The 27509-nt window shown below is 31.1% G+C and overlaps 4 protein-coding genes across 10 annotated transcripts; 2 read left to right on the forward strand and 2 right to left on the reverse strand.

The window, feature by feature from the left end:
• The first annotated feature begins 411 nt into the window (after nt 1-411).
• Nucleotides 412-4990, forward strand: LOC105830003 (calpain-7). Its single transcript, XM_012669114.3, has 12 exons — nt 412-604; nt 695-858; nt 933-1146; nt 1216-1538; nt 1670-1802; nt 2183-2373; nt 2481-2708; nt 2878-3122; nt 3223-3431; nt 3528-3736; nt 3820-4049; nt 4136-4990. Exons 1-12 carry the CDS (start codon nt 412-414, stop codon nt 4275-4277), a joined length of 2481 nt encoding a protein of 826 aa, XP_012524568.2. The 3' UTR covers nt 4278-4990.
• Nucleotides 4991-7236: 2246 nt separating this feature from the next.
• On the reverse strand, nt 7237-14824 carry LOC105830010 (tyrosine-protein phosphatase non-receptor type 4). Of its 5 annotated transcripts, XM_036284486.1 has the most exons (18): nt 13878-14824; nt 12346-12557; nt 12149-12277; nt 12026-12074; nt 11709-11876; nt 11059-11179; nt 10892-10979; nt 10656-10808; nt 10344-10576; nt 10087-10272; nt 9617-9794; nt 9366-9533; nt 9095-9270; nt 8808-9007; nt 8335-8678; nt 7927-8211; nt 7730-7841; nt 7237-7626 (listed from the first exon to the last, which is right to left on the reverse strand). In XM_036284486.1, exons 2-17 carry the CDS (start codon nt 12493-12495, stop codon nt 7758-7760), a joined length of 2712 nt encoding a protein of 903 aa, XP_036140379.1. In that variant the 5' UTR covers nt 12496-12557; nt 13878-14824; the 3' UTR covers nt 7237-7626; nt 7730-7757. The 5 variants fall into 5 exon arrangements, with proteins under 5 accessions (XP_036140379.1, XP_028046981.1, XP_012524616.1 ...); XM_028191180.2 differs by having other exon boundaries at nt 7237-7841; nt 9617-9770; XM_012669162.3 differs by having other exon boundaries at nt 7237-7841.
• A 2612-nt stretch (nt 14825-17436) lies between these two features.
• LOC105828828 (FACT complex subunit spt16) lies at nt 17437-24679 on the forward strand. 2 transcript variants are annotated; one of them, XM_012667353.3, is made up of 17 exons: nt 17437-17892; nt 17985-18089; nt 18677-18841; nt 18927-19079; nt 19176-19322; nt 19406-19675; nt 19759-21045; nt 21177-21359; nt 21445-21576; nt 21655-21824; nt 21918-22101; nt 22193-22271; nt 22479-22644; nt 22759-22839; nt 22940-23005; nt 23065-23196; nt 23436-24679. In XM_012667353.3, exons 1-17 carry the CDS (start codon nt 17824-17826, stop codon nt 23440-23442), a joined length of 3396 nt encoding a protein of 1131 aa, XP_012522807.1. In that variant the 5' UTR covers nt 17437-17823; the 3' UTR covers nt 23443-24679. The 2 variants fall into 2 exon arrangements, with proteins under 2 accessions (XP_012522807.1, XP_012522808.1); XM_012667354.3 differs by lacking the exon at nt 22940-23005.
• On the reverse strand, nt 24112-27449 carry LOC105828830. 2 transcript variants are annotated; one of them, XM_012667355.3, is made up of 2 exons: nt 26700-27449; nt 24112-25999 (listed from the first exon to the last, which is right to left on the reverse strand). In XM_012667355.3, the coding sequence occupies exon 2, from the start codon at nt 25997-25999 to the stop codon at nt 25706-25708; it is 294 nt and encodes a 97-aa protein (XP_012522809.1). In that variant the 5' UTR covers nt 26700-27449; the 3' UTR covers nt 24112-25705. The 2 variants fall into 2 exon arrangements, with proteins under 2 accessions (XP_012522809.1, XP_036140182.1); XM_036284289.1 differs by having other exon boundaries at nt 26673-27449.
• Between the last annotated feature and the right edge of the window lie 60 nt (nt 27450-27509).

Here is a 27509-nt window from a genome sequence, read left to right on the forward strand (position 1 = left end):
TATTCTTGCACTGCTGCACTGGTGTAATAAGTTAGAATAAGACAAATATATTTTTTCTCATTCTAACTTATTGCACTAGTGCAGCAGTGCAGGAATAAAAAACAAACCTTAATTATGATGCGCATGCTTCGTGATATATCAACAATTGATGTAATTGTGTGGGTCAGCCATGGTATTCATGACTTATCACTTATCTAATCACTAATGTTTTATCTTGCCGTATTCTCGCTCTCATAGTTCTTATCACATTTGAGCAAATATAAATTTTAAGTAAAATAATTATAGTAGTTTTTAATAGAAAGTTTAATAAAAAATTTACAAGAGAATAAAAAGAAGATTCAAATTATGTGATCTTGACACAGCAGTTCACTGTTGAATAAATTTGGAGCATCTCTTTTTATTTGTTAAGAAATGACGCAAACCTTGGATGATGCGCGACTTGCTGCTCGTAGAGCGGTGCAATTTGATAGCAATGGCCAGTACGAGCAAGCCCTGTATTATTATGACATTGCTATTAAACTTCTTACTAGATTGCAATTAGATGGCACATACAAAGATAAGTTAGCAGAGTACCGTGAGAGGATTTCATCGATACAACGTCTCAGTAAGCATGCGCTAATGGAATTTTCTGTAAATATAATTTGTACAACATAATGCTATAAATAACTTAAAATCTCATTTCTGAAAATTTTAGTTCGCGAGGAGGAACAGAATAGTCATGAGGCAGAACCCTTGCATCAATCTGAATTACAGAGATGTAAGTTTCTCATGAATCAAGCATTAGATGCAGATGAAGCAGGATTAAAAGACATTGCAGTAAAATTATATACCGATGCTGCAGAACTTGGCCTTAGTACAGTAAGTATATAATTCCTCTTACTAATAATATTATTATATATCTAGATAATTGTTATTGAAACGATATATTACAGAAGACTGTTGACCCAGAAGTAAAAGCAAAATTAACAAATCTCGTCAGAGTTGCTGTTGAACGGGCAGAGGACTTGAAAGGAATCAAAACTATTGAGGACAATGGTGTTATGAAAAGTCTTGCTAAACTACCATCTGTACCAGAAAGCAATTTTCCAGATACTGAACAGCCAATACATTCAGAACAACCAGTAAATGCGCCATCAGTTGCTCCAGGTAGTAAACATATTTAAAAGGCAAAGGATAAAGCATTATCACATATTTATTGATTTGAATAAATTTCAGCGAGAGATGTCAGATCCCCGCTTCATCGGGGAAGTAGTGGACATCTCAAGGTAACTGGCGGTAGTACCAATTATACTGAGGAAGAAAAGAAAGTGTTGCTCTACAGTTCTCACATAAATGATAACGAATTTGTACCATTTATGAGTATTGATCTTGCTGAAAAATTTCAATATGCTTTTCCATTTACTGATAAAGACGGATTATTAGAATTAGCGCCGAAACAAAAGCCTGATTTTGCTGGATGGCGTCGACCAGAAGAATTATATTCCAATCCTAAAATGGTTATAGGTCATCATGTTGATTACTTTAGCATAAAACAGACTGTTAGTGAACATGTATTAATACACTAAAAATGTACATTTATATATTATTAATTTGTCAAATTTAAAAACCAGTGCAAATAATAACAAAACTGTGATACATGAGACATTTAATTAATGTTTTTGTATTTTAGGTAGTTTCTGATTGTTCATTTGTTGCTTCTCTGGCTGTGAGTGCTCAATATGAGAAAAAGTTTGGACGGAGACTCATAACATCTATTATTTATCCAAAAAATAAACACAAGGAACCCATATATAATCCATTTGGTAATTATTTAGGTTTATTTCAATTGGCTTATTGTACTTATTGGCTTACTTTAACATATAAGTGTGTGTTAGTAATTTATATATATTGTATTTTACACTAAAAATATTTACATTAAGCTACATAAAAAAGTACATTTTGTATGAGCATTTTTTTTATCTGATACGCTTTATCTAAAATTTTTGTAGATGCATGTGTAGCTTTAACTTTTTACACACAGTTTTAAACAATCATATTCGCGATGACTTTTTTAAAATTAAATTTAAAAGATACATTTAAACAGTACAATCATTTTTTTCACATTAGAATTCATCTTGCGTAAAAAATATGCATATATTTTAATATTTATTATATATTAGAAATGATGAACATATAATGTCAGGAAAATACATGGTGAAACTACACATCAATGGCATTCCACGTAAAGTAATAATAGATGACCTTCTGCCTGTAAGCCGATACAACCAATTACTCTGTTCCTACTCTAGCAATCGTGGGGAGCTATGGATTTCTTTACTCGAGAAAGCTTATATGAAAGTAATGGGTGGTTACGATTTTCCTGGATCAAATAGCGTAAGTTTATATTTTTTGCAGCATTAAATTATTTATTACTTTTATAATTACTTTTATTTCTCATTAATTTTTTATATTTTTTAAATATATCACATTTATCCTTACAGAATATAGATTTACATGCTTTAACTGGCTGGATACCTGAGAGATGGGCGATTAGACCAAACGAACCCGATTTTAATAAGGATAACTTATTTGATGTATTACTATTACGACTTCATAAGGGAGACGTGCTAGTCACTGTAGCCACAGGAGAGTTATCAGATTTGGACGCGGATCGTACCGGCCTTGTACCAAGTCACGCATACGCTGTCCTTGATGTGAGAAAGATTGATGTAAGCAAAACAAAAGTTCTTTAACATTTTATTTTAAATATATTTTAAAATAATATGAAAAAATAAGCAAAATTTTTTAATTTTTTAAAATACATTTTTTGTTTACATTTTTTATTTATTTAGAGAGAACGTGAAATATTTTATTTAAATTGTATTAATGTGTATGTAGGAAGAAAGATTACTGCAATTGAAAAATCCATGGTCTCATTTGCGATGGAGAGGTAATTATTCTGAGCTTGATATAAATCATTGGACTCAAGATTTAAAGGAGACATTGAATTATGATCCAGAATCTGCTTCGGTATTTGATAATGGTGTTTTTTGGATTGATTATGACAGTATATGTCGGTTTTTTGATGTATTTTATTTAAACTGGAATCCAGGATTATTTAATTATACTTATTGTATACATCAGTAAGTAAATTTTTTATTATATTTGTACTACGTATTATTTAATTGTTCTTTTTTTCATATACTATAATAATATATTCAAAGTAATTCTATTTTATTATAGAATGTGGAAAGCTGGTATTGGACCGGTAAGAGACGCGTACAATATTGGTGATAATCCACAATTCTCATTAGAAGTACAGAGTAAAGGATCTGGTGCTATTTGGATACTTCTTACGAGACATATTACCGACATAGCGGATTTTCGGCAAAATCAGGAATATATTACAGTTCTAGTTTATCGTAACAATGGAAAAAGAGTATATTATCCACGTAAGTAAGATATAATAAAGTTGTTGAAATAAAAAGTTGTTCTATTTTATTATTTATTTTTCACCTACTAACAATAAATATTAAAAAACTGTTTAGATGACCCACCACCGTACATCGATGGTGTAAGAATAAATAGCCCGCATTATTTGTGTAAAATCAAACTTGAAGATCAAAGTGATGCAAAATATACCTTGGTCATATCTCAGTACGAGAAAACAAATACTATCTATTATACACTCCGTGCGTATGGAACATGTCCATTCATATTAAGGAAAATACCTCAGCTTTATAAATACGAAAAAGAGGTATATTATTGAAATATATATTTTTTTTAATTTTTAAGATTTTTTTATTTTTTAATACATTAACATGATCTTTGTTTTCGTAGATCACAGGTCAATGGAAGAATATCACAGCAGGAGGTTGCGGCAATCATCCTACTTATGTGAACAATCCACGATATCAAATAGTGCTCGAAAGCGCTAACAACAATAATTATTTATTAATTATTTTGAAAGGACCTAAACAGTATCAAATAGGCTTGGACATTAACACCGTTATACTGAACGATGCAAATGCAGCGACTGCATTTAAAACAAAAAGTTCCGGGCCATTTAGGTCTGTTCTTTATTTGGATTGTTTCATCTATAAATGATAATTTCTTTATACATTTTATATTTACAATTTTTTATTTATGTTTACAGATCTGGATTTGTATATTTGGAACTGGAAGATGTACCCGCAGGAACATACCATATTGTGCCTGCAACATATTTGCCTGGTCAAGAGGGACCATTCTTTTTAATTTGTAAATCTTCTTGTAATTTGCAACTACAATTTCTTTAACAAATTATATAAATAAATTGTTGAATTATAATTATAGATATTTTGTTTACATGTATATGTATATGCATATACGTTCATATTTTTTTGTTTTGTTTAGAACTTTTTACATCAAATTTATTCGTGATTTATCTTAAAAGTTTAATTAGATATTTTTTACTATTATTCAATCAAAATTAAAATTAAAAATCGTGTACAAGTTCTGCTAGTATTTTTTACTAAAAATTATTTTTTCTTATACTAGTTATCAATCACTGTAATATAGCATTATCAGATTTATATAATATGTACATACTCTTTCTAAAAAACTGCACAATTGAAATGTATATTTATGTAATTTATCATAATCTACATATAAAACATAATTAATACAAATACAATTATAAAAAATAATTTGGGAAAGAATAATTTACAGTGGACCATTTCTTCATAATAGTTTTATTTTATATTTTAAAAGTATATATACGAACGAGACTAGACATCTATGAATTTTATTACCATCAAGATTTGTGAGACTTATTTTATACTTATGGTTGTTATACAATTGTTGTATTTTGCTTTGAAAGCAAAATTTTACAACACAGGTAACATAAATTAAATATTTTAATTCATATTTAACGTGACTACTTCAGGGAGAATATGTACAAGGCACTACAGTCTAAAATTTTGACTGATTATGGTATGTAAATGTATCTAAAATAAATCGATAAAATATTTTTATTACTTATTACTATACATAATATATTGACATGCACAATATATTAAATAAATTTTGGAAAAATATTTTAATATAAATATGTTGTGTATTGCAAAGTGTAAAGACACTGATGTAATAACATATATTTAATTAAAAATATTTTCCATTTGCACACATAAGGACAAAAAATATTTGAATAGAGACTTATGTATCATGTTTACATAGACAATTGTACAATCTCAAGTGGACATTAATTATGACGTATAATTCTTGATATACATTTATAAGTATTAAATTCATTACACACATAATTGTTTTCATCTTTCATATATGTATCAGAAATTTTGTTTCCAATGTATGCATATATTTGACATTTTTTATGTGGCATCAGTTCTTTTATTTTAATATATTGATAAATCTAAATGTTTTATGTGTTTTTATTTATATTTATGTGTGTATGATTTAAATATATATATGTAATAATAAATAAAACATAGATCATGAAAATATTGTGGGACGAATCATACAACAAAGAAAAATAATCCACACATATATACACATTGATAATTTTGTTTTCTAATATGTACATACTTTTTAGAATATTTAGTGACATTTCTCATAATTTTTTCTCATATATGACTTAGTAATTTGATTTATTTTGCCGAGTTTACTGTACATCGACTATATTAAGATGAACATTCTTTCATTTTTCTTTTATGCATTGTAAAAAGAATATAAGTCAATTTTAGTTGATGGAAAGTTTCGCAGAGAAAAAATGAATGAATGAAATAGAAACAAAAAGAATACTTTGTATCAGTTCACATAATTTAAAGACAGATAACTTCTATCCTTTTGACTATGCATGAAAGATTATAGATTGTTGTTCCAATAATGTTTATTAATGTTTAGTACCAGTTTATAATACAAAAATAGATTATAAAAATGCTGGTGTTAATACATACAATGAGGTATTATATTATTAGAGAGTCCAGTAAGTGTATTGAAAAGAGTTCGTGAGATTCGTAAAATTAACTAGAAGATTGAAGCTTCATACAAAGAGATATGTATGTTAGCATATTCGTCTGATTTACTATGAGACAAATAAATAATATATGAAATCGCCTAAATATTAGATAACATAGTGTCCCATGTTTATAATAAAAACATTTAATAATAAGAAGAGAATTATAATTCTGTAATTTCAATAGTATCTATCTAAAAAAGAATCAGTGTATATTTTGATCAATATGTATATTTTAAAAAATGTATAAACTTATTTTAAAGCTGACATTTTAAAGAATTTGAATTGTTTGACTGCTTAATATCATATAATAAAAACGAGCTAAAATAACTTTCACACTTTCATATTTTTTTGATTCATTTCGAATACAACCATATTTTTTATATGAGAGTTATATAGTTTGCTTGCAAGCTGCCAATATTGAAGATTGTACTTCGCCCTGTGCCTTTAAATAGTTTTTATATGATTATTTCTTTATGTAGGATGGACAAAGTTTGCAATTATAAAAATCCTAAAACTCTCCACATCATCATTGTTAATGATTTTTTGTGATGAATTTGGCGACAATATTGATCAATACATAGCATAAGTTTAATAGCATAAATTTGAGAATATTGTTGCATTTGTTGTTTTTCATTTTTAATATTTTTAAATAATTTAATATTTTCATAATCATGACTATTAATAAACTTTTATTATATAGAAATGATCTCCAAATTCATCTAAGTTTATTCATTGACAATTGACGTCAAAGCTACATACCTATTATATTAAATTTATTTAATTTGTGTATATTTTGTTTGCATTGTGTGCAATATTTTTTGTTTATGCCATTGTATCTAAAACCTTTTATTCATTATTTCCATAATTGTACTTCAAATTTGTAATATAAATATATTTAATTTATGCATTAATATAATTTTTTCTTGTGTCGATTTCATGATTTTATTCAATATATTTAATAATGAAAATTAAAAGGTTTTAAATAAATAATAAATGTACACAAATTTTCACAACAAAAGAAGTTAATTTTAAATCATTTAAATAAGTTAATGTTAGCTCATGTGCAGATATTTGCATTATATAATGTATAATAGTAACTTTTGTTAATTAGCAACTTAATATATATATCAAAATTTAATTATCTAAAATAAATTTAAAATATTCCTATAAGATACGATATCCGAAGGATAATACATAAGGCGCATATGCAGATATATATATTAATTTTTTAATTAATTATGATTCATTTAATCTATGATTAAACTTTCATAGATATATATCTTACAAACTTTATTATATATATGATTAAATCTATTTTTATATTACAAATTTAGTAATAATATATCATAGTACATATTATTCTTTTGAGGTTTTCTAAATGTGTCTTATAGAAATATTTTAAATTAATTATAAAGCATTAATACTCGCGAAAAAAACATGATCACATTTTATACAAAACATTGTTTTGCATAAAGAAATAAAATAAATCACTTAAAAAACTAAATATATTTTCTGTGCATAATAAAATTAAAAAGAAATAGACATTTTACAGTAGTGAATGAGAGCTGGACGTCAGTTATGTATGTATGTACTTTACGTAGTAAACATCTGCTTCTTTTTACTAGGATATGCTATATTAAATATATATTATGTTATTGTCAAAGTATAAAACTACTTCCTAATGGCATGATGCTTGATGCAAGATGTATGAAAGAGAAGAAATGGTATAATTACAAAATGCTGCCCATTTTGAATTTCACTTTCATCTACTAAACTCTGGAAGTGGCTTAGCTATCCCTTCGCTATAGGCTTTATGGACTGCTTCACACACAAATCTATATTGACTCTGAAATATCACATTCAAATAAACAAAATAACATATTTTACATTATCTAAATAGATATGAATTAATAATAATAAATAAGACTCACAGCATTCTGTATCATCATTGCTCTCTGATCTCTCATAGAGCGTACAATATCTAATGGATACACTGGTTGATTAGCTTCAATTAAACACAACGCAGTCTCCATTAAAACTAATACACCGGTCCGTCCTATTCCAGCGGAACAATGTACAACCGCAGGTTCAACTATTCCAGTACGAGCTGCCCTGACACGTTCTGTAAAAGTAGTAAATTGTCGCCAATCATTGGGCACTCCATGATCGGGCCAGCTGCAATACTGCATATGTGTTATATCCCTTTCTTCTCCAGTCTGTAAAAATACATATAAGTAGCACGTAAAAATATGTATATTATATTACCAAGTATTATATTATATATATATATGTACTAAAAGCTTATAGAATAAATTGTAACAGTACTAAGCTTTACTTACATTAACATCACGAAGTATAAATTCTCTAAAAATAAATGTATCCTCGACATTTTCTGCAGTCGATGTAAGTGTGAGATTTCTTAATGTGAGAGTCTCGTTATATGCTGGCCAGTATTGATGACACTTTGTACGGCCACGTTCAACTAGGGTTGTGAGCATAACGACAAGTGTACTACCTGCCTCTAAAACCATTTGCCAAAAATCGGCAACGGTGGAAGACAAGGGACCTTGCGTAGCAATATACCTATTAATAATGCCTGAACCTGGTATTTCCATGTTTACATAATTGGCATTGATGTAATCTCCATTTGCAGATCCCATTAAGATTACTCGAGTAACGTCATCTATTAAAAAAAAAATATATATATATACACAATTATTTCAATAGTTACTCTATCTCAGATAAATGAATCTTTTTAACAATTTATTGATTGATATAATTAGTTTTTTTTATTATAGAAAAACTAACTTACATGGTGAAATATCCCGATAGCGATTTTTTGATTGATTTTCTGGTTTTTTCGATTCAAGTGACGTAAGTTCCGGATTTTTTCTGTATAATTGTTCATATTGTGCAATAAGAGCACCGCTTGCTAGACCATCCGCAAGCAGCAACATAGATTGAGCCAGTGCATCAGATCCAATAGCTGCATGAGGTGCATCAGGTACGTACCTTGTAATTCATTATAATAAATTAGATTTAGCAAAATTCAATGTATATTGTATATACAAAGGCATGTATTAATTTGAAGTTATATACCTATAAGGCGGTTCCTCTTCCGAAGTCTCGTCGGTGCCAGCTAATGCATTATATAAAGCATTAGGTCTGACAGTTAAAGTAAGTTCACCAGATCCGCGATCGCGTGATTGTCGTATTAAATTTACTACGCGTTCATGCATTAAACCACTCACATCGATTCCATTGATGTAAACAACCTACATAAAGAAAAATTATATTTTATGGCACATGAGAAAAAAAAATAACACGCAGAACGTTGATATAAATAAAAACGTATTAAATGTTTAAGTACTTGATCTCCCTCATTTAATTTTGGATAACAACGATCGGCGGGTGTATTCGGTGCTACTCGTGATACCAAGATTGGCATATCTAAATCTAATCCACCTTTCACGTTAAAACCAAAACGACCTTGTTCGTCTGGCGTTAAAGATATGGTTACTAAACCGTCTTCTAGTATCTAAAATAGTGAAAAATACATTAATTAAATATCTTTATTTTTATTTGTTAGTTATTATATATACTTTCGGCAAACATACGTACTTGTGGAGCCGGTGAGCTAGTAGGTTCGCTATAATCTGGCAAATCATAAATATTTCTTTCTGCAGTTGTATCATCATCAGCATAACTGAACACTCGAGACCCTAACGCTGGAGAAAACGCTCCACCTTGCGTGTAGCTTCCTGTTATTTCTTCCCTCAAAGATAAAAAACCACCTTCACTATAAGAGGAGATAAATGAAACTAAACATGCTAAATAAAAATAAACGTTAATACTACATATTATTTCATATCACCAATAATGTACTTCGTTTAATAAGTTATGCAAATTATAATGTAAAAAAAATTATATTGCATACTTCAAAACGATTATCACTTCTTTCATGCAAATTAGGCATACCAAATTTTAATCGTTTATTTCTTTTATCTGTTACACAATTTAAAAAAGAATAATTATAGTTTTGTAAAATATTTTCTTAAAAATATAAATAAAAATTATTATATGTAACTAACTCGTCACTTGGATTTCCTTCACCCCATGCTTGGCGGGGCTCACGAGCACCGAGAGACTGAACCTTATTGTCATAAGATCGTGGAGGTCTTCCAGGAGGTATTGTCAGTTTTCCTTTGTCTTCAGTAATAGCTGCCGTTGTAATAGTATGAGCAATTTTCTTACTAGGTGATCTAAAGTATTGAAAACTTTATGGGAAAAATTCATAAAAAATATAGATTTGATAATATTCGACTGTATTAGAAATTGTTACAATTACCGTATAAATGTCCTTTCTACACGCGCTCTGTGTTTTCCATCTTCAACAGTTTGAAATTCCGTACGTCCCGAATACGTAAATCTACTACTTAAAGTAAGGGGAAATCGTTTCGTTCGCATCTTAGGACTGTGAAGTCTAAAGAAGGTATGGTGTTCAACACATGCTTTCCATAAATTTTTGGAACTACGATAAGTTTGCATATTAAAACCTAATAATGTATCGTAGTTTTCAGACTGTAACATAAATAAATTAATTCGACCAAAGTAATAAATGAAAATGGCGCATATTGAATCAATAAATAATGAAACCTACTTGTTCTCGTCGAAGCTGTATAAAAAATTGTTTTCTTTTAAAAGAGATTTTAACTATTTTTGACCATGAAAACACATTAATTTTTATTCCATTCTGAAATACAACCAGACCAATCGATGTAACACCTAACTGTATTTCTTTATTAGTTGAATCCTGAAAGATAAAGTATCTATAAGTATATTTACGCGTTTTTTATCTTATAAAAAATATTTTTTAATCTGTTAATTATTATGTACCCTTGCTTTATGTAATTCCACCCCATACATATCTAAACGCTTTGCATGATCTAAGAAGTTAAATTCTGCATCAGCTGGCAATTGTCCCCTGTAGATAAAAAAAGATACATTTGATATTAAATTAAATTATAAAACTTACAAAATATTTAATGTAAAAATACACCAACTTGTGCAATTTATGTAATTCCGATATTTTCTTTTCCATTTCTTCTGTTTGTCCAGGTATTAATTGCAATTGCGAAAGATAGCCTGGCCCATGTTCTTCTGGATGATAATCTCCTAATTCCGCTATATGCATCAAATAAAAAAGTTTAATGTAACTTGTTTTATTAAACAATAAAAAAATACAGACTTGACACGTAAAAACACAATTAAAGACAAACTTTCAATCATACTTGGATCTTTGTGTTAATATTTCTTGTGCAATTTTATGTACTTTTTCAATGTTAAAACTGCGCACCAAATTTTTCAGTCTTCAAACACAGTCACAAGTCGAACAAGAATAGTAATATCATGATATTAATTTTGTAACAAAATCTTTACAGTATTTAAGAAAAAAGAGATAACAGATATTTATAAGTATCATTATTATTAAATTGATTATCAATTTATATATAATATTACTATTTTTGGTTTAACTTATAACTGTTTAAACTTATTTTTTAAATTGTAAACTTATTCGCATAGTTTGATGAACTTTGAAGAAACATAAAATTATAAGAAAATTTAGAATTATAGATTTAAATTTAGATTTCATAAATAAAGTTTGTTTTATTAATTTGTAATTTAAGAGTAAAATTATTTTTAATGCACTTACATTGAACTGTATAACTGGCGATTAAACAAGCTGTACTAGGTGACAACTGAAGTTTTCCTTGAAGAATATCTCTACGTATTTGTAAATAAAATTGATATCTGGTATATTCCTCTTGCAACTTACTAGGATCAGATACATAAAATTTTACTCTGAAAAAGAAATGTCCACCTGAAACAAATAAATATACATTAAGTATTTACAACTATGTAACAATAACCAAATAATGGACTAGTATAATTTTAATTAAAATATAGTTCATAGTTTGATAGTTTTGTAATAACTAAAAGTAGATCTTGTTGTGGAAATAGGATCTTTACCCTTACTTCTTAACTGCTTTTTCACAGATTTAGAGGGATCCAGCCATCTCTGAAAACATTTTATAAATTAACGACTTTATTCTTATTATATGTAATAAAATAATTATGTACAAGATATATTACCATTACGTCAGATGTAGGAATAGTTAAGCTAACACCATTTTCGAGATATTGCAAACCAAAATAATCCTTTTCAATAAGTTCTAAATGTTGAAACACCAAGTCCAATAGAACTTGTCCTTTTGCTCGTTTCTACAAGCACACATTAATTTTTAAACTTATATAACTACTAAATTTATGAAAACACTTTATAAACTTACATCTAATTGAAACGTATGCTGTGTATCGTCTAGAAAAGTAACAGTGGCTGATAAAGATTTTAGTCTGCGATTCCTCGCTAATTCAGCACCACGAACGTGGTAGCTCCCACTGGAGCCACTCAACGCTCTGCGAGATACACTTTCAATCATCTCAAATATATGAAGGCGTGTCAACCACCTTCTCGACACCACCTCTCTGCTATGCTGACCACCTGCATTGAAAATTAAGTAAACCATATATTAATAAAACAATGTAAGTCAATATTTTAACAAAAAAGCACACAATAAAACACTGACAATTATTTAATATACCTCAATCTAGGTATATAAAATTTTTGCATATATAAAAATTTTGCTTAGTCTTTATACTTTATAAAATTTAAAATAATTTATCTATATTTTATAAAAACAAATACAAAAGATAAAAATCAATGTTATATAAAACTTATTATTCAAAAATAATACAAACATTAAATTGTATACCAATGATTAGAAATTAGTACATAATTAGTTAAAGAAAACAGCATACAATATTTTTATATGCTTCAATAATATATTTAAAAGTATATGAAATTGTTATCAGTATTATGCATATTTCTATGATAACAAGCGATAAAATCTGCTGAATATTAGTAATAAAAATTTATAAAGGCACATCTATTTGTTGCGCTTAAATTATTTATTGAAATATATTTTTTTAATAAAAAGTTTTGTTAAAATATTCACTGTAAATATTATAGAGAAGATCTGGATAAATGTATTTTTTTCAACTATACTTTTAAAAATTTCTTATATACATTTCGCTCTTCTTTCATTTTCTTTTATAATCTAAACTAGATAAATACTAAATATAAGAAAGTACATTTAAAAAGTTTTTTTCCAAAAATAACTTTATGTTAATTAGCACTTCTAAGCGCAGATATAAAAATATAATAGTATTATATTCCAGAAGTATCAGAAACAAGTTTATCAAAATTTTAGGTCAGTATTTCCAACATGAGCTACATGCTCAAATTGCTATTCACATCTCTTTTGCAAGTTAAACCAACTCTATGTTAACTAGCATTTTGAACACACAGACATTATACGAAAGTATAATTACATTCCAGAGATGTCATTAGAAACAAGTTTACCAAGACTTTAGGTCAATAATCCAACAGTGTATTATGTAATCAATTTGCCAGAATGCAATGTAGAATGGGAATATTCTGAAAATACAGTTTATACAAAAGAGAGAGACAAAGAGAGAACAGAATTGTAGCTAGCCACTATCGCATAATTGAGTTCTGCAATTTTCCCAGTGCAAGAATCCAATAATATTGACAAATAAATTTACATATAATAATTATATAAACAAATAATAATTATATATAGAGATTATTTTTAAACAACAATGTGTATAAATAAATAATTACAAGAGATATTAAGTGTATCGCCAGCATGCAAAATCATTCCTGAGTTAGACATATATGACCAGTTATAGAATTATTTTATTTGAGATTTGGCGAGTTAAGCCGACTAAATATACTCACATTCATGATACGTGCGACACGTTTTTTTACTTGCGATCGCCACAGAACCCTGTACGCAGGATTCGACGAGTTACTCCAAACGCACATACGAGCCCGGGAGCCGCGCTCCCCTCAGAACAGCATCGGATTCTCGGGCGGGACGTGCACGAGATCCTTGAGGCCCTTCTCATACTTGTGCGGATCCGGAATGGACGTGCGATATCATTTCGTCGCGATGAAGCAGTTGCGCTCGCGCATTTCTCCTCTCACAATTGAAATCTCGCACCTCTCAACCGTCTCACACACGAGGCCTCTTTTAGCCGACAATTTTCTAATCCACCACTTTCCACGGCTCCGCTTCGCTCATTCTTACCAACGTACGAGGGGAGGGGGGATCGCAACGTTGAATCTTTCTTTCTGCGGCAAATCGGACGTGAACGGCGGTTCAATCAATCGCGAATAAAAGCATTCTGCGATTCCGCGCGACTGAGGGCTTACAAAAATATATGCGCATATATGCGCGAGATCTATTCAGGTGTACATACATATATATTGATATATGTGCACGTGCAGGCGTATGCACACACGTATGCGCATGAAATTAACGCTAAAGTAGCGCGCATGAAACGGCTGTATTTTGCGAGTTTTGTTGTGGAGCGAAGGCCCTAATCGGCCCGTAACATCCCGATGACGCGAGACGTTTGATGCCTACTGTAGAAAACACAGTTGTACAGATTGTATGTGGACTTGTATGTTTTCATGTGTGGTGCACGCATTTTTGTGTGTGCGTATATGAACGCATGTAGGATGCGTGCACGATACATATGTGTATGCGTAACAGAAGGAGATCAAGCAAGTAAGCAAAAATGCTACTTTAAGGATACAACAGCCTCGCTGTAGAGCGTGCTGCGGTCTGTGACGTGACGTTAGTAGATTCTGGTAATTTCTGGGCTACTACGAACGATAGCCAGCCTTGGTCAAGGGAAAATGAGACAAATTGCGCTCTATCGACTTTTTGAATGCGTAATCCAATTGGTAGAGCGAAAAGCATACAAGCCAAGAACTCGTGAGAGAGTTGGTCTGTTCATCTTAGTAGAACTTCTTAGGCTGGATTTCCATGGACTGATATTTTTCGCGTAACGCGTATCGCGTAACCAATGAATTTACACAATTGACATTGCTGTTGGAGCATTCTAAAAGAATGAACGATATGATTGGTTACGTAATACGCGTTACGCGGAAAATATGTGCCATGGGAATCCAGCCTTATATGTACGGTTTTCAGTTGTTCTCTCTTTTTCTTTTTTGCATTAAAGGAAAAAAAAGGAAACCTAATGTTTATTTTCACTAATATTGATTAAAGTCAGCAATTTGTTTTCGTGTTGGATGGAAATACTCTGATTGATACATTTTCATTCATGTTCACAAATGCACCAATCAAAACAGAATATTTTCATACAGCAAGCAATCTTGTACGAAAACAAACATTGGCCTAGTTTACATCGTGCATTTGATACGCGTATCAAATAGTAAATAACTAGTGAATGTGTTTAATCATTGGCTGATCAGCTTAAATTCACTACTTGATACGCGTATCAAATGCACGATGTAAACTAGGCCATTATGTGCTGCATATGGCTGCATATTGCTGGCTTATGGTATATGCACACAAACTTGCATAAGCGCATAAGAATATGCATAAGGAATTCGATTGGTCTATTTTCTTATGTAAGTGCTTGTAGACCAATCAATTTTCTTATGTATATATGCTTATGAGCTTATGCAAGTTTGTGTGGATATACCATTAGAACCGCCGCATAAACCTAGGCTGCGTTTCGATATTCACTGTCAGTACTGAAATTCTACAGTGTATGTGACGTAAACTATAGATTTTCAGTACTGGCAGTGAATATCGAAACGCAGCCCTAGTTTACACCGAGCACTTGGTACGCGTATTAAATAGTAAATAACTAGTGAATGTGTTTAATCATTGGTTGATCAGCTTAAATTCACTACTTAATACGCGTACCAAGTGCTCGGTGTAAACTAGGGCATAGACTTTTGCATAACGCATAGTGCATGACGCATAAAAGAATTAATTAATCAGAGTCGTCTACTTCCTTCTCCAGGATAGAAATAAAGACCTCTGATTGATTAATTCTTTTATACATTTCGTATTATGCAGAAGTTTGTGCGGGGGTCCTTATCTAATTTCAAGGTAAGTTTTTTAATTCATCAATTTATCAATCGTTTTTAGAGCCGATTTCACCATCCTCGGTTATCTTAACCGACCGATTATTCCATTGGAATTGACCAATCGCATTTGTTAATTTCGCTTAACGACACATATGATTGGTCAATTTCAATGAAATAATCGATCGGTTAAGACTGCTTTCCTTTTAGGGAACACAATCGATACAAGCATTGTTCTATCTTTTTTTATGTTCAATGAGTAACAAAGATAGAACGATACTTGTGTCGATTGTGTTTTCTAAAAGGAAAATAGCCTAAGGTAACCGAAGATTGTGAAATCGGGTCCTTAGGGGGCCCGATCAATCAATTGATAAATTAAAAAATTCTTCTTTAATCTCATTTTGACTTAAGAAAGTAATGCTGCGCACTCATTTTCTTATACAAAATTTCATACGAGTTCGAGAATCTGGCTTCTAAAGTTTAGAAAAAGAACAAACCTATGAACGACCTGATAGAATAATTTATTTTCCAATATTAAGGCCGGTATTCATAGTCGGGTCTTATATTTAAGATCATCTTAAGTACTGTCTTAAGATGCCATCAGCCCATCACGGAGCCGTATTAGCATCTTAAGGAGATCCGAGAGTGACAGAGTTACCGACATTTTTTGGGGAACTTGGATTTTCGAATTGGAGTAACAGAATGCAAAATCCTTTTACAGGATTAAAGTACGCACAAAAATGAAGGGGGCGACGTACGATTTGTTCTGATAAATAAAAAAAAATTGTTATTTATTAGTCACCTAACGACAATATTTGCTTCATACAAAAAATCTATAGTTTATATGTATAATCACGTCGCCCCCTAGAAAAAACTCTCAGGAATAATATCGTGCAATTAGAAATAAGATTAGAATCCTAGAAAAAAAGATTCGCATTCCGCAAATTGGAAAATGAAAAAACGAAAATTTGGGTTATGTACACGTAAAAAGTCGATAAGTAGAGCAATATGAGAAAAATTTTTTTCGTTTTCAATATAAAATCCAATTTATAGATTAATATTAATATGTGTACTTTAATTCTGGAAAAGGATTTCTAAATCTATACAAGAAATACATATAAAATCTCATTAATGATGTGCATGAATGACTCTACCTTATCGACCTCGATCAAATTTCAAAGGCACTCGATCCCCTTAAGACATTGCTTGAGACGATCTTGAAATAAGATTCGACTATGAATACCGGCCTAAGATCCTGATGAGCGTGCGCACGAGCTTGTCAGCCGTTTCGTTTCAAGCGATTCTGAAAAACCCGACGTTCGATTGGTTACCGGGATAGTCACGTGTCATTCCCGGCGTTGCCGTGCGGTGAGGAACGACACTCCGGCCAATCGTCGTTTCGCTTTCACGGCGAGTTTAACGGGAACGCGTTTCGCGTGCGAGCGTCACCGATTCGCGGCATCGTTGCGTGGTGTTGCGGGTTTGGTTATAAATCCCGCCATCTCCGCATTTGTAGTCGTACGAATCTACGGTCAATGCTTGTTGTTCCGTTGACGGTCAAATTCACGGAATAAGTCAACCATCGCACGTGCCGATGCGCAAATAACGGAGGATCAGAGATAGAAGATGTGATAACGCCGAGAGGCTATTTACGCGTCTTCTGAATGTTTTGTTCCCCTCGTCCGCCAACGACGCAGGCGTTGATTATAATTTCACATTAGAAAGAGAAGGATCTCCTCGTGGTAGCCGCGCGTGTGAGTAAAAAATCCAAGCCATGGCGAACGTGTCCCTCGATAAGGATATGTTTTTTCGGCGCATGAAGCGCCTGTACGTCGCGTGGAAGGTAAGCATTTGTCGGAGATCGGTGCACGCCTCTTCGAATCCCGGCAAGCCAAATTTTTGCGTCCTTTTACACAATCTTTTGTTTGCCGACAGGATGGCGAAGTCGGCACTGATGACAGTTTCAATAAAATGGATTGTCTCGTTTCTGCCGTTGGTACTGATGAGGATATTGTATACAGCAAGTCTATAGCATTACAGGTATGTACGCTTTGAAATTGGAAATCTTAGCTGAGGACTTTATGCTAATTTTTTTGTCAAAAGGGCAATACATATACTAATTTCTCTAAGATGTTTATCATCCTTGGCATAATACATTTGATTATTTGTTTTTTCAAGGGATATATGATAGAGTATACTTTGTATTTTTATAAATTAATTTTTTATTTTTATATTATATTTGTCAAAGATCAATATTTCAAAATTAAGTTAGTAGAAATATTGACTATATTTACTAGAGAAAATAGCTTTGTATCTATTGTAAAATTCTTACAAATATAAGGTTTGTTCCTGGTAGCTGCACTGCTGTACTGGTGCAATAAATTAGAATGAGAAAAAATATATTTGTCTCATTTTAACTTATTGCACCAGTGCAGCAGTGCAGCGACGAAGAACAGGCCTATAATTGATTCCTGTTCTTAGTTCCTGTTGGATCTAAATGTATTCATAAACTAAATAAAATAATTTTACAATAGCTATAAAACTACTTTGTCTGCTGATTATAGTTATTTAATAGAAGAAAAACTTTATATTAATAAAGAAATGAGTGTAATATACTTTGTTTTTAGACATGGCTGCTCAGTTATGAACTCACAGATACTATAATGTTGTTGGCAGAAGAATCTATTAATTTCTTGGCAAGTAAAAAGAAAATTGAATTTCTGAGAAAAGTAGAGAATCAGAATACTGAAGAAACAGGAGTACCACCTGTGAAATTATTTGTCAGAGACAGGGTATGTATATTACAGAAATTTATCAAAATAGTTTTATTAGTCGAGTACATCAGTAGCTAAGGAATATTTGAATTATTTCTTACAGAGTGATGAAGACAAGGCAAATTTTGCAAAACTCATTGAGGTGATGAAGCAAAGCAAAAAGGGCAAAACTTTGGGAGTATTTTCGAAAGAAAATTATCCAGGTGCTTTTATGGATGCATGGCGAGCCGCTTTGAAGAGTGAATCCTTCGATACGGTAAGCATGCAAATAATAGAACATTTTGTTACACTGATACTTTTATTGAAAAGGTATAAGGTATGAAAGGTTTTTTGCTTTTGTGTAATGATACAGGTCGACGTGAGTGCCGCAGCTGCTTATGTCATGTGCCCAAAAGAAGACAGCGAGATAATTACTATAAAGAAAGCTTGTCTGATATCTGTGGATGTTTTCACAAAGTATCTTAAAGATCAGATAATGGAAATCATAGACTCGGACAAGGTACATTTTCTATAATTTTACATGAGATTGTAACTATTTGTAAAACAAAAGTGGAATACAAGAAAAAACAATTTAAATTTCAGAAAGTTAAACATTCGAAACTGGCTGAAGGTGTAGATACAGCTATCACAAATAAAAAGTATGTTACTGGAGTAGATGTTTCGCAAGTAGATATGTGTTACCCTGCAATTATACAAAGTGGTGGAAATTATTCGCTTAAATTTAGTGCTGTTAGTGACAAAAATACTACTCTTCACTTTGGTGTTATTATTTGTTCATTGGGAGCACGTTATAAATCTTATTGTTCTAATATAGTGAGGACTCTGTTAGTTAATCCTACAAAAACAATTGAGGTATGCAGAGAAACTAAAATATATAATGGATAAATATTTATCTGCAGTTATTCAGTGTTATAATTTATATTATATTATTATAGGAAAATTATAACTTTTTGTTACAATTGGAAGAGGAGATTTTGAAAAAGTTAGTTGCAGGAACTAAGATAAGCGAGGTATACGAGGCTGGTATTAAATTTGTGAAAGATGAGAAACCAGAAATGTTAAATCATTTAACTAAAAATTTTGGATTTGCTATGGGTATTGAATTCAAAGAGAGCTCTTTGTTGTTGGGTCCGAAAATTCATGCTGTAATTAAGAAAGGCATGGTATTTAATGTTAATGTCGGTCTTGCAAATCTTGCCAATCCAGATGCAACAGACAAAGAAGGGAAAATGTACGCTCTTTTCATAGGCGATACAGTTATAGCGAATGAAGGACAACCCGCTACTAATTTAACACCATCGAAAAAGAAGGTAAAAAATATAGGAATATATGTGAAAGACGATGAAGATGAGGAGGAGGAGGGAAGTGGAAAGGAAAACGAACCAAAGCCAGAAATCCTGGGACGTGGAAAAAGGACAGCGGTGATAGAGTCTAAATTGAGGACGGAACATAGTTCAGAGGAGAAAAGAAAGCAACATCAAAAGGAATTAGCTCAACAGCTGAATGAAATTGCTAAGGCTCGATTGGCCCAGCAATCTGGCGGTAAGGAACAAGAGAAGATACGCAAATCAACGGTATCTTACAAAAGCCTGAGTCATATGCCACGCGAGCCGGAAGTTAAAGAGTTAAAGTTGTATGTGGATAAGAAATATGAAACTGTGATTTTACCTATTGCTGGTATTCCAGTACCTTTCCACATATCGACAATTAAGAACATTTCACAGTCGGTAGAAGGAGATTATACGTATCTTAGAATAAACTTCTTCCACCCTGGCGCGACTATGGGACGGAACGAAGGTGGATCTTATCCTCAGCCCGATGCAACGTTCGTCAAAGAAGTAACATATCGAAGCACAAATACCAAAGAGCCTGGTGAAATCTCCGCACCGTCGTCAAACTTAAATACGGCCTTCAGACTTATTAAAGAAGTCCAAAAGAAGTTCAAAAATCGAGAAGCGGAAGAAAGAGAAAAGGAGGATCTTGTAAAACAGGACACCTTAATATTATCACAGAATAAAGGCAATCCAAAGTTGAAAGATTTATATATCCGACCGAATATTGTCACAAAAAGAATGACCGGTGGATTAGAAGCACATACAAATGGATTCCGTTATACTTCAGTCCGTGGCGATAAAGTAGACATTCTTTATAATAACATTAAGAACGCTTTCTTCCAGCCATGTGATGGTGAAATGATCATACTGTTGCATTTTCATTTAAAAGTACGTATCATGTTATCTAAAACAAATTATTTTTTAAATGTAAAAGCGATATTAATTTTTTAATGGTAAATACGAATGTTATATATATCTTGGTACGCAAGTCTGTATCTATAAATATTTGTACATTTTAGCATGCTATTATGTTTGGTAAAAAGAAACACGTAGACGTACAGTTTTACACCGAAGTTGGAGAAATTACAACAGATTTAGGTAAACATCAGCATATGCATGACCGCGACGATCTTGCAGCTGAACAGTCGGAACGAGAACTGAGACATAAGTTAAAAACTGCTTTTAGAAGCTTTTGTGAAAAGGTGCTTAGAAATTTGATTTAATTAATTTGTGGTCGTCTCTCTTATATTTTTATTATACAATGATGTGTATGTGTGTTTTGTAAAGGTTGAAGGAATGACAAAGCAAGAAATAGAATTTGATACACCATTTCGGGACTTGGGATTCCCTGGTGCACCATACAGGAGTACTGTCTTACTTCAACCAACTAGTGGATGTTTGGTTAATCTTACAGAATGGGTAATGCATTTTGATAAAATAAAATTAATATCAAAACGAAAAAAGAATACGATACTAACATTATTTTCGATTTTTTAGCCTCCATTTGTTATAACCTTGGAAGATGTTGAATTGGTTCATTTTGAAAGAGTACAATTCCACTTAAAGAATTTTGACATGATTTTTGTTTTCAAAGATTATCATAGAAAGGTAGCGATGGTAAATGCCATTCCTATGAATATGCTAGATCATGTTAAGGAATGGTTAAAGTAAGTGACATTATTTAATAAAAAGTTGACAATATTCTGTATTAAGCAATAATATAATTTACATGATTATTAAATCTATAATTTTTTGTTTAGTTCGTGCGACATTCGATATTCGGAAGGTGTTCAGTCTTTGAATTGGACGAAGATTATGAAGACTATAACAGACGATCCTGAAGGATTCTTTGATAGCGGCGGATGGACGTTCTTGGATCCAGAAAGTGATGCTGAAAATGAAGAAGTTGAAGATGAAGAAGAGGAAGAAGATGATGCATATGAGGTTCGAGATTTAAATAAACATAAAAGGATTTCCTAAAATTTATAAAAATTGTAAATGTATTTTATTTGTGTTTAATTAATTTTTTTTACAGCCATCTGATATGGAAAGCGAGGAAGAATCTGATGATGATTCCGAATATTCTGAAGCTTCTGAAGATTCTGATAGTGATGGTATTTTATCCGAAATCATTGTATTAGATTTACCTTTTATTCTTTTTATTTTCTAATTTATTTTGATGCTATTTATTGTACTTCGGCATTACAGAAGTAAGACTTGTTTTACATTAGAATTTTTAACTTTACTTATTTCTTCATATACACTCATGTTTTAATTTTATTTGTCGTTTATTTTCCATTAAAAAAATTTTTTTTTCCCAGAGGAAGCTTCATTAGGTAGTTCTGAGGAATCGGGAAAAGATTGGTCAGATTTGGAAAGGGAAGCGGCCGAGGAGGACAAAGAAAGGGGAGATGATCGTTACCGTGAAGATTACAGTTCCAAAAAGAAGAAAGCACATCGAAGACAATCTCCTCCTTCAAAAGACAGGTATTATATGTATAGTTTGATATATAATTATATTTGATTTAATGATCTTATTAAATATCGATAATATCAATACCTACTTTATGAATATTTTCTCTTCTCTTTTTCTTTCACAAGGCATAATTCTAAGCACAAGAGTTCTACGAATTCGAAGAGTAAAAGTTCATCCAGCAGTAAACGATCACCAGACAAACACAGGTAAATATGATCTCTTGATAATTTATAAATAGGAGATATTTTTTCAGTAAAGTAAATATTTTCGTGAAATTATATTGAATTTTGTGATTGATAATTAAAGAACGGATCGATCACGGAGTGGGGGCTCACACAAGAAGGGGTCTCCTTCCAAATCATCCAAACACAGGTGATTACCATCAAATTTTATGTTTTTGATGTTGCTATTATAGAATTTGTTTGTTTTAGTCCCAAGAAAAGTGATAAACACGATAAGCATGAGAAAAGTAAGCATTCTTCATCGCATTCTTCGTCCAGCAGTAAAAAACGCGCTCGTGAACAGAGTTCCGAAAGAAGCGACAGAGTATCTAAGAAATCTAAGTAAGTAATAATTATTTAACAATAATATGTAAAAAAACAGTGCTCATGTTAAACTATCCCTAAATGCTTAATAATAATATACAATATTTTCTTCTAAACAATATAAAGAAATCAATTAGTTTCTAGGCGATTAATAATATTTTGCAATATTCAAATACTATGCAATATAGCTTATAAAAGGATGGAGCCACTTTCATGAAGTATTTAAAGTTATATATGTAATTATTAAATTTTCACAGGAAGTAAATCCAGAGGGAATCTGCACACTGAAAAAAAAGCACACAGGAAATTACAGCAAATACCATGCTGAAGTAAAGTTTAATATTTTTTTTAAGATATAGCAATTTATAAGAATAGTACATTTTCTTGCATCGTTTGAACGAGCAAAGCAGAAACAAATCAATTAACGTTATATTTAAAATGATTATTTTTTGCCGTTCGAGTATTTTACTTTCGTACACATTTAATTTGTTGTAGTATGTAAAGACTTACAGCAATGATATATTAATATCCTCTGTAACGATATTTCTATATTTACGGTTTCAAATGTACATAATAAAATTTTGTACGAAGTAAAGATATGTAGAGATGTATGTATTATTATTTTTCATGTGTTATATTTTTTACAAAAAATGTTAGAGAAGATATATATATGGCTTTTCTTTTTTGTAATTTTTGTGTCTTTAATATTAATGTAGTTTTTAAGATATTTCTCATTCCATTTCTCTCTGATATAATCCATGATATAAAAGAGTTGCTTTATATGTTTTTTTTTAGTTTTCCGTGCACATAGAAAATATATGAACAAATGAATTTAATGAGATAAAGGAGTACCTCTTTTTGTCAAAAAGCATTGATTTAGAAAGTTGTCTCGTAACTTATCGTTATATTTTTGAATGTATTTTTGAAAGATACTCAAATTTATACTGATAAACAATACATAATATAGAAAAGCATATAATATAAGTATTTAATATAAGCGTGATAAAACTTAATTATTATGAATGATAAAGAAAATAACAAGATAAATGCAAGACAATGTACTAACGATAAATGCGAGACTTATCATGTTATATGAGCTCTGATAGTTTTTCTTACTGTCCTTACTAAAAAAATTTAGTGTTTTTTATCATTAGATTTAATATTACAATTATAATACTTAATGTTATTTGAAAGAAAACAATACGTTTTATATAACTTTTTGCATGCTTTGGTTACTCAGAGAGGTGGAAATACGCTCACAATTCCCCTCATCGAGCCCACGCAATATGTGTTACGCTGTACGTTGAAAAACGAAAGGATCATTGATTCAAAAGGTGAAGAAAACTGAAGTGAATCAGAAATTGTCCAAAATTCATTTTACATAGTTCTCAGATTCGTACCTTAACATACTAATACCGTTTTTAAGTTATTTAACATTAATGTACAAATGTCATTTGTGGTTTTTATATTCCAAAATGTATGTAATGTTGATACATGAAAATTGTTTTTTTCATTAAATGCCCCACTTACTCGTGAAAAAAATTATTATACGATAGTATAATATTATAGATTTCTAGAAAAATATATTATCTGAGTACAATGTATATGCAAAAAAATTATAGGAAAAAAAGAAATAAGAAACAGTCTATGTTAAATATTTTTTATTGAGCTTTTATAACAGATAGCATAAGACTATCAAATCGACTATATTGTTATATAATGATTTTTCCGAAAGATTTATTCTATTTACAGTGCATGGCCATACAGCGTTTCGTATATGCATACATATACGAAAGAAAGTGAAAGTTTCACAAAAAATCTGAATCGAGACCTTACGTTCTTAATATGGATATGTATTATAATAATGAGACAATAAAATTAGCAGAATAGAAAACGGAAAACGTGATCTCATAACCTCGTGTCTTGATTATGCTGAAATTTTCAATTTAGCTGTGTCATGTAACATAAATAGCAGAACAGAAAAGCTGCGTTCAGTAACACGGTGAATAGAAGTGAAAGTACGCTTCTTCGATGAGTAGTTCTGCAACTTTCTCTATGATATATCGTTAACAGCATACATAATTCAAACTAAAAGATCCTCACAAGAATACGTGATTATTTCATGTTCTGTAAATTGCGCGTTTTAAGGAATGTCGATTTTAATGCTAAACTTACCACATTACAAATGGATTAATTATGAGAGACAAGCACAAACTTTTTGTTATAAAGTACATTGAGATATATATTTATATTTCTTTGCATACGCAACATCGATGTCATCGATAAATTATTCTCTATTTGTGTGCGCGAACATGTACAATGTGATCGCAGGTAAAAGACGAGATACACATATGAGCTATTTTTTCATACATTTATTTACGAAAAGTGAAAACTCTACATTGTAAAAAAAATTGTTGTGAAATATAAAAGCAAGATAAGGGAACAGTTGTTTATAAATACTTTTTTACAAATATGATTATTTTTTACACGACGATGACAAGATGACGATTGTGTGAGAAAAGATTATTTAATTTCGACCTATTTGATCAATCTGGGTCTGAAGATTGTTCACCACTTCGGGTGGCACGTGATCGCCCAGGATTTCGAAGAGATTGATTCTCTGGTCTCCAGGGATTGATTCGTAAGCGGCCAATTCGATCCCCTCTTGGACCTTTTGTATAGTTGCGTCCTTCGGGATAAGGTAAGTATTCTGAGCTTGCCGTATCGCCTCATTACTGAAGATCTGTCCATCTTTCTGTGGATACGCCGCAATCACGCCGGCCAGAAGTAACGTGGCCAGGACTATAGTGTGAAATTCCATCTGATGGGAAAGAGAAAATTGAAATTTAAAAGTGATCAGGAGAAGAAGACTTTAAATAGAATATATAATCTCTTGCGTAGAGTTTCGCAACTCCATACATAATTCATCAGCCTCTTGTCACACTCGGAATAAAAATTATGAAGTAATTTAAATGTTACGTCAACGTAAGATTGTCATTGTGTAAAATGCAGAGGAATGAAATGCCAGTTATTGGCGAGAGTTTCGTGTGCAGCGAAAACGATGATGTATGTTCAAAGAATTGGTCCGATCTCTCCTTTAATGGTTGAGGTCGCGAAATTGGAGCAACGTTTATACGAAGAATTTTGTTGCGTATAATGTGGAATAAAAACTTGCTCCTCACTCTATTGCAAATAATATGTGACTGAAATACTTTTATAAAAATTTACATGCATATATTACGAGATAATAAAATTAATATTTTTTATTGATGACTTGGAGATACGAAAGTACGAATACTACTGAAAATGCGACACATTGAAATTTTCAACGCTTATTTTCCTTATCCTTTTCGAAACATGTGTTTATTTGTTTTTATTTTAAACGCAAAAAAGCAAAAATAAATGGAATAAACTAGTAACTAGCAACAAGATGTGAAATACACGAAGGTAAAAATATATTTTTTTTTAATAAAAAAATAACGTGGGTTTCTTACTTTATATTGTTGAGATTATGTACTCACGTTGAAAATGCGTTCCACAATCGGCACTCCGAAATGAAACTAAGCGCGCTGCAACGCAGGTTGCTTTTATACCGCAGATACGTGGTGGCAGAAGAGCGGTGAATGCCACTCCCATCCTCTTCAAGGAAGATTTACTATCCAGTGTGCTTCGAACTACACAAATACTCGTTACATATTATGTACGTTATATATTATGCACTCGAGAAATGACAGTTTTTAAATCATTTCGAAAAAAGAAACAACAAAGACTTAAAAAATCAAAATTTACGTAAAGAAAACATAGTTATGACTATTTCTACTTGTAATTTTCACTTATTATGTCATACGCGAATATCAAATAAAGACAATACAGAAATATTCTTACATTTAACATTCTGTTTACAGTTTAATTTTTATGTATATTTTTATGTGTGTATAGTGTATTTTTTTGCGCAAAATTTTATATATATTTTATATTTTTTTAAATATTACATTACACAACGAAAAACCATTTCTATTAGTTATACAAATTGAAGTAGAGTAAATGCTGAGAAACAGTTGTGAAAATTCGACAACGCAAATCTCAGCCATTTCACTCGGTACATTCTCGAAGAACGTCGTGCGACCTGCTACGAATATCGGTGCCCCATTGACCAATATACAACACAAACAAGATTTGCTGTTGCCTGTATTGGCTGAAGAGTTTCACTTTTATGAATATGTTTCTTTCTTGAATTTTGAAATTGTTTCGCAACAGCAGTCGTCGGTTGCTGTTTCTAATACTAGATAAGCAACATTTGTCTCTGTAAATATCAGTCTTCTACGGTTAGA

Source organism: Monomorium pharaonis, chromosome 3 (genome assembly GCF_013373865.1).
Source record: "Monomorium pharaonis isolate MP-MQ-018 chromosome 3, ASM1337386v2, whole genome shotgun sequence".
Classification (NCBI taxonomy): Eukaryota; Metazoa; Arthropoda; class Insecta; order Hymenoptera; family Formicidae; genus Monomorium; species Monomorium pharaonis.

What these genes read in the sequence shown, in the direction of transcription:
- LOC105828830 (XM_012667355.3), bottom strand. Translation starts at nt 25,999, where the DNA reads ATGGAATTTCACACTATAGTCCTGGCCACGTTACTTCTGGCCGGCGTG.
- LOC105830010 (XM_036284486.1), bottom strand. Translation starts at nt 12,495, where the DNA reads ATGATTGAAAGTGTATCTCGCAGAGCGTTGAGTGGCTCCAGTGGGAGC. An exon ending in TACAGCTTCGACGAGAACAA is followed by an intron (nt 10,577 to 10,655) that starts GTAGGTTTCATT and finishes TTTATGTTACAG; the next exon opens with TCTGAAAACTACGATACATT. An exon ending in CTAGCTCACCGGCTCCACAA is followed by an intron (nt 9,534 to 9,616) that starts GTACGTATGTTT and finishes TCACTATTTTAG; the next exon opens with ATACTAGAAGACGGTTTAGT.
- LOC105830003 (XM_012669114.3), top strand. Translation starts at nt 412, where the DNA reads ATGACGCAAACCTTGGATGATGCGCGACTTGCTGCTCGTAGAGCGGTG. An exon ending in TTCATCGATACAACGTCTCA is followed by an intron (nt 605 to 694) that starts GTAAGCATGCGC and finishes TGAAAATTTTAG; the next exon opens with TTCGCGAGGAGGAACAGAAT. An exon ending in AAAAAGAGTATATTATCCAC is followed by an intron (nt 3,432 to 3,527) that starts GTAAGTAAGATA and finishes AAAACTGTTTAG; the next exon opens with ATGACCCACCACCGTACATC.
- LOC105828828 (XM_012667353.3), top strand. Translation starts at nt 17,824, where the DNA reads ATGGCGAACGTGTCCCTCGATAAGGATATGTTTTTTCGGCGCATGAAG. An exon ending in AGAGTGAATCCTTCGATACG is followed by an intron (nt 19,080 to 19,175) that starts GTAAGCATGCAA and finishes GTAATGATACAG; the next exon opens with GTCGACGTGAGTGCCGCAGC. An exon ending in TCCAAATCATCCAAACACAG is followed by an intron (nt 23,006 to 23,064) that starts GTGATTACCATC and finishes TGTTTGTTTTAG; the next exon opens with TCCCAAGAAAAGTGATAAAC.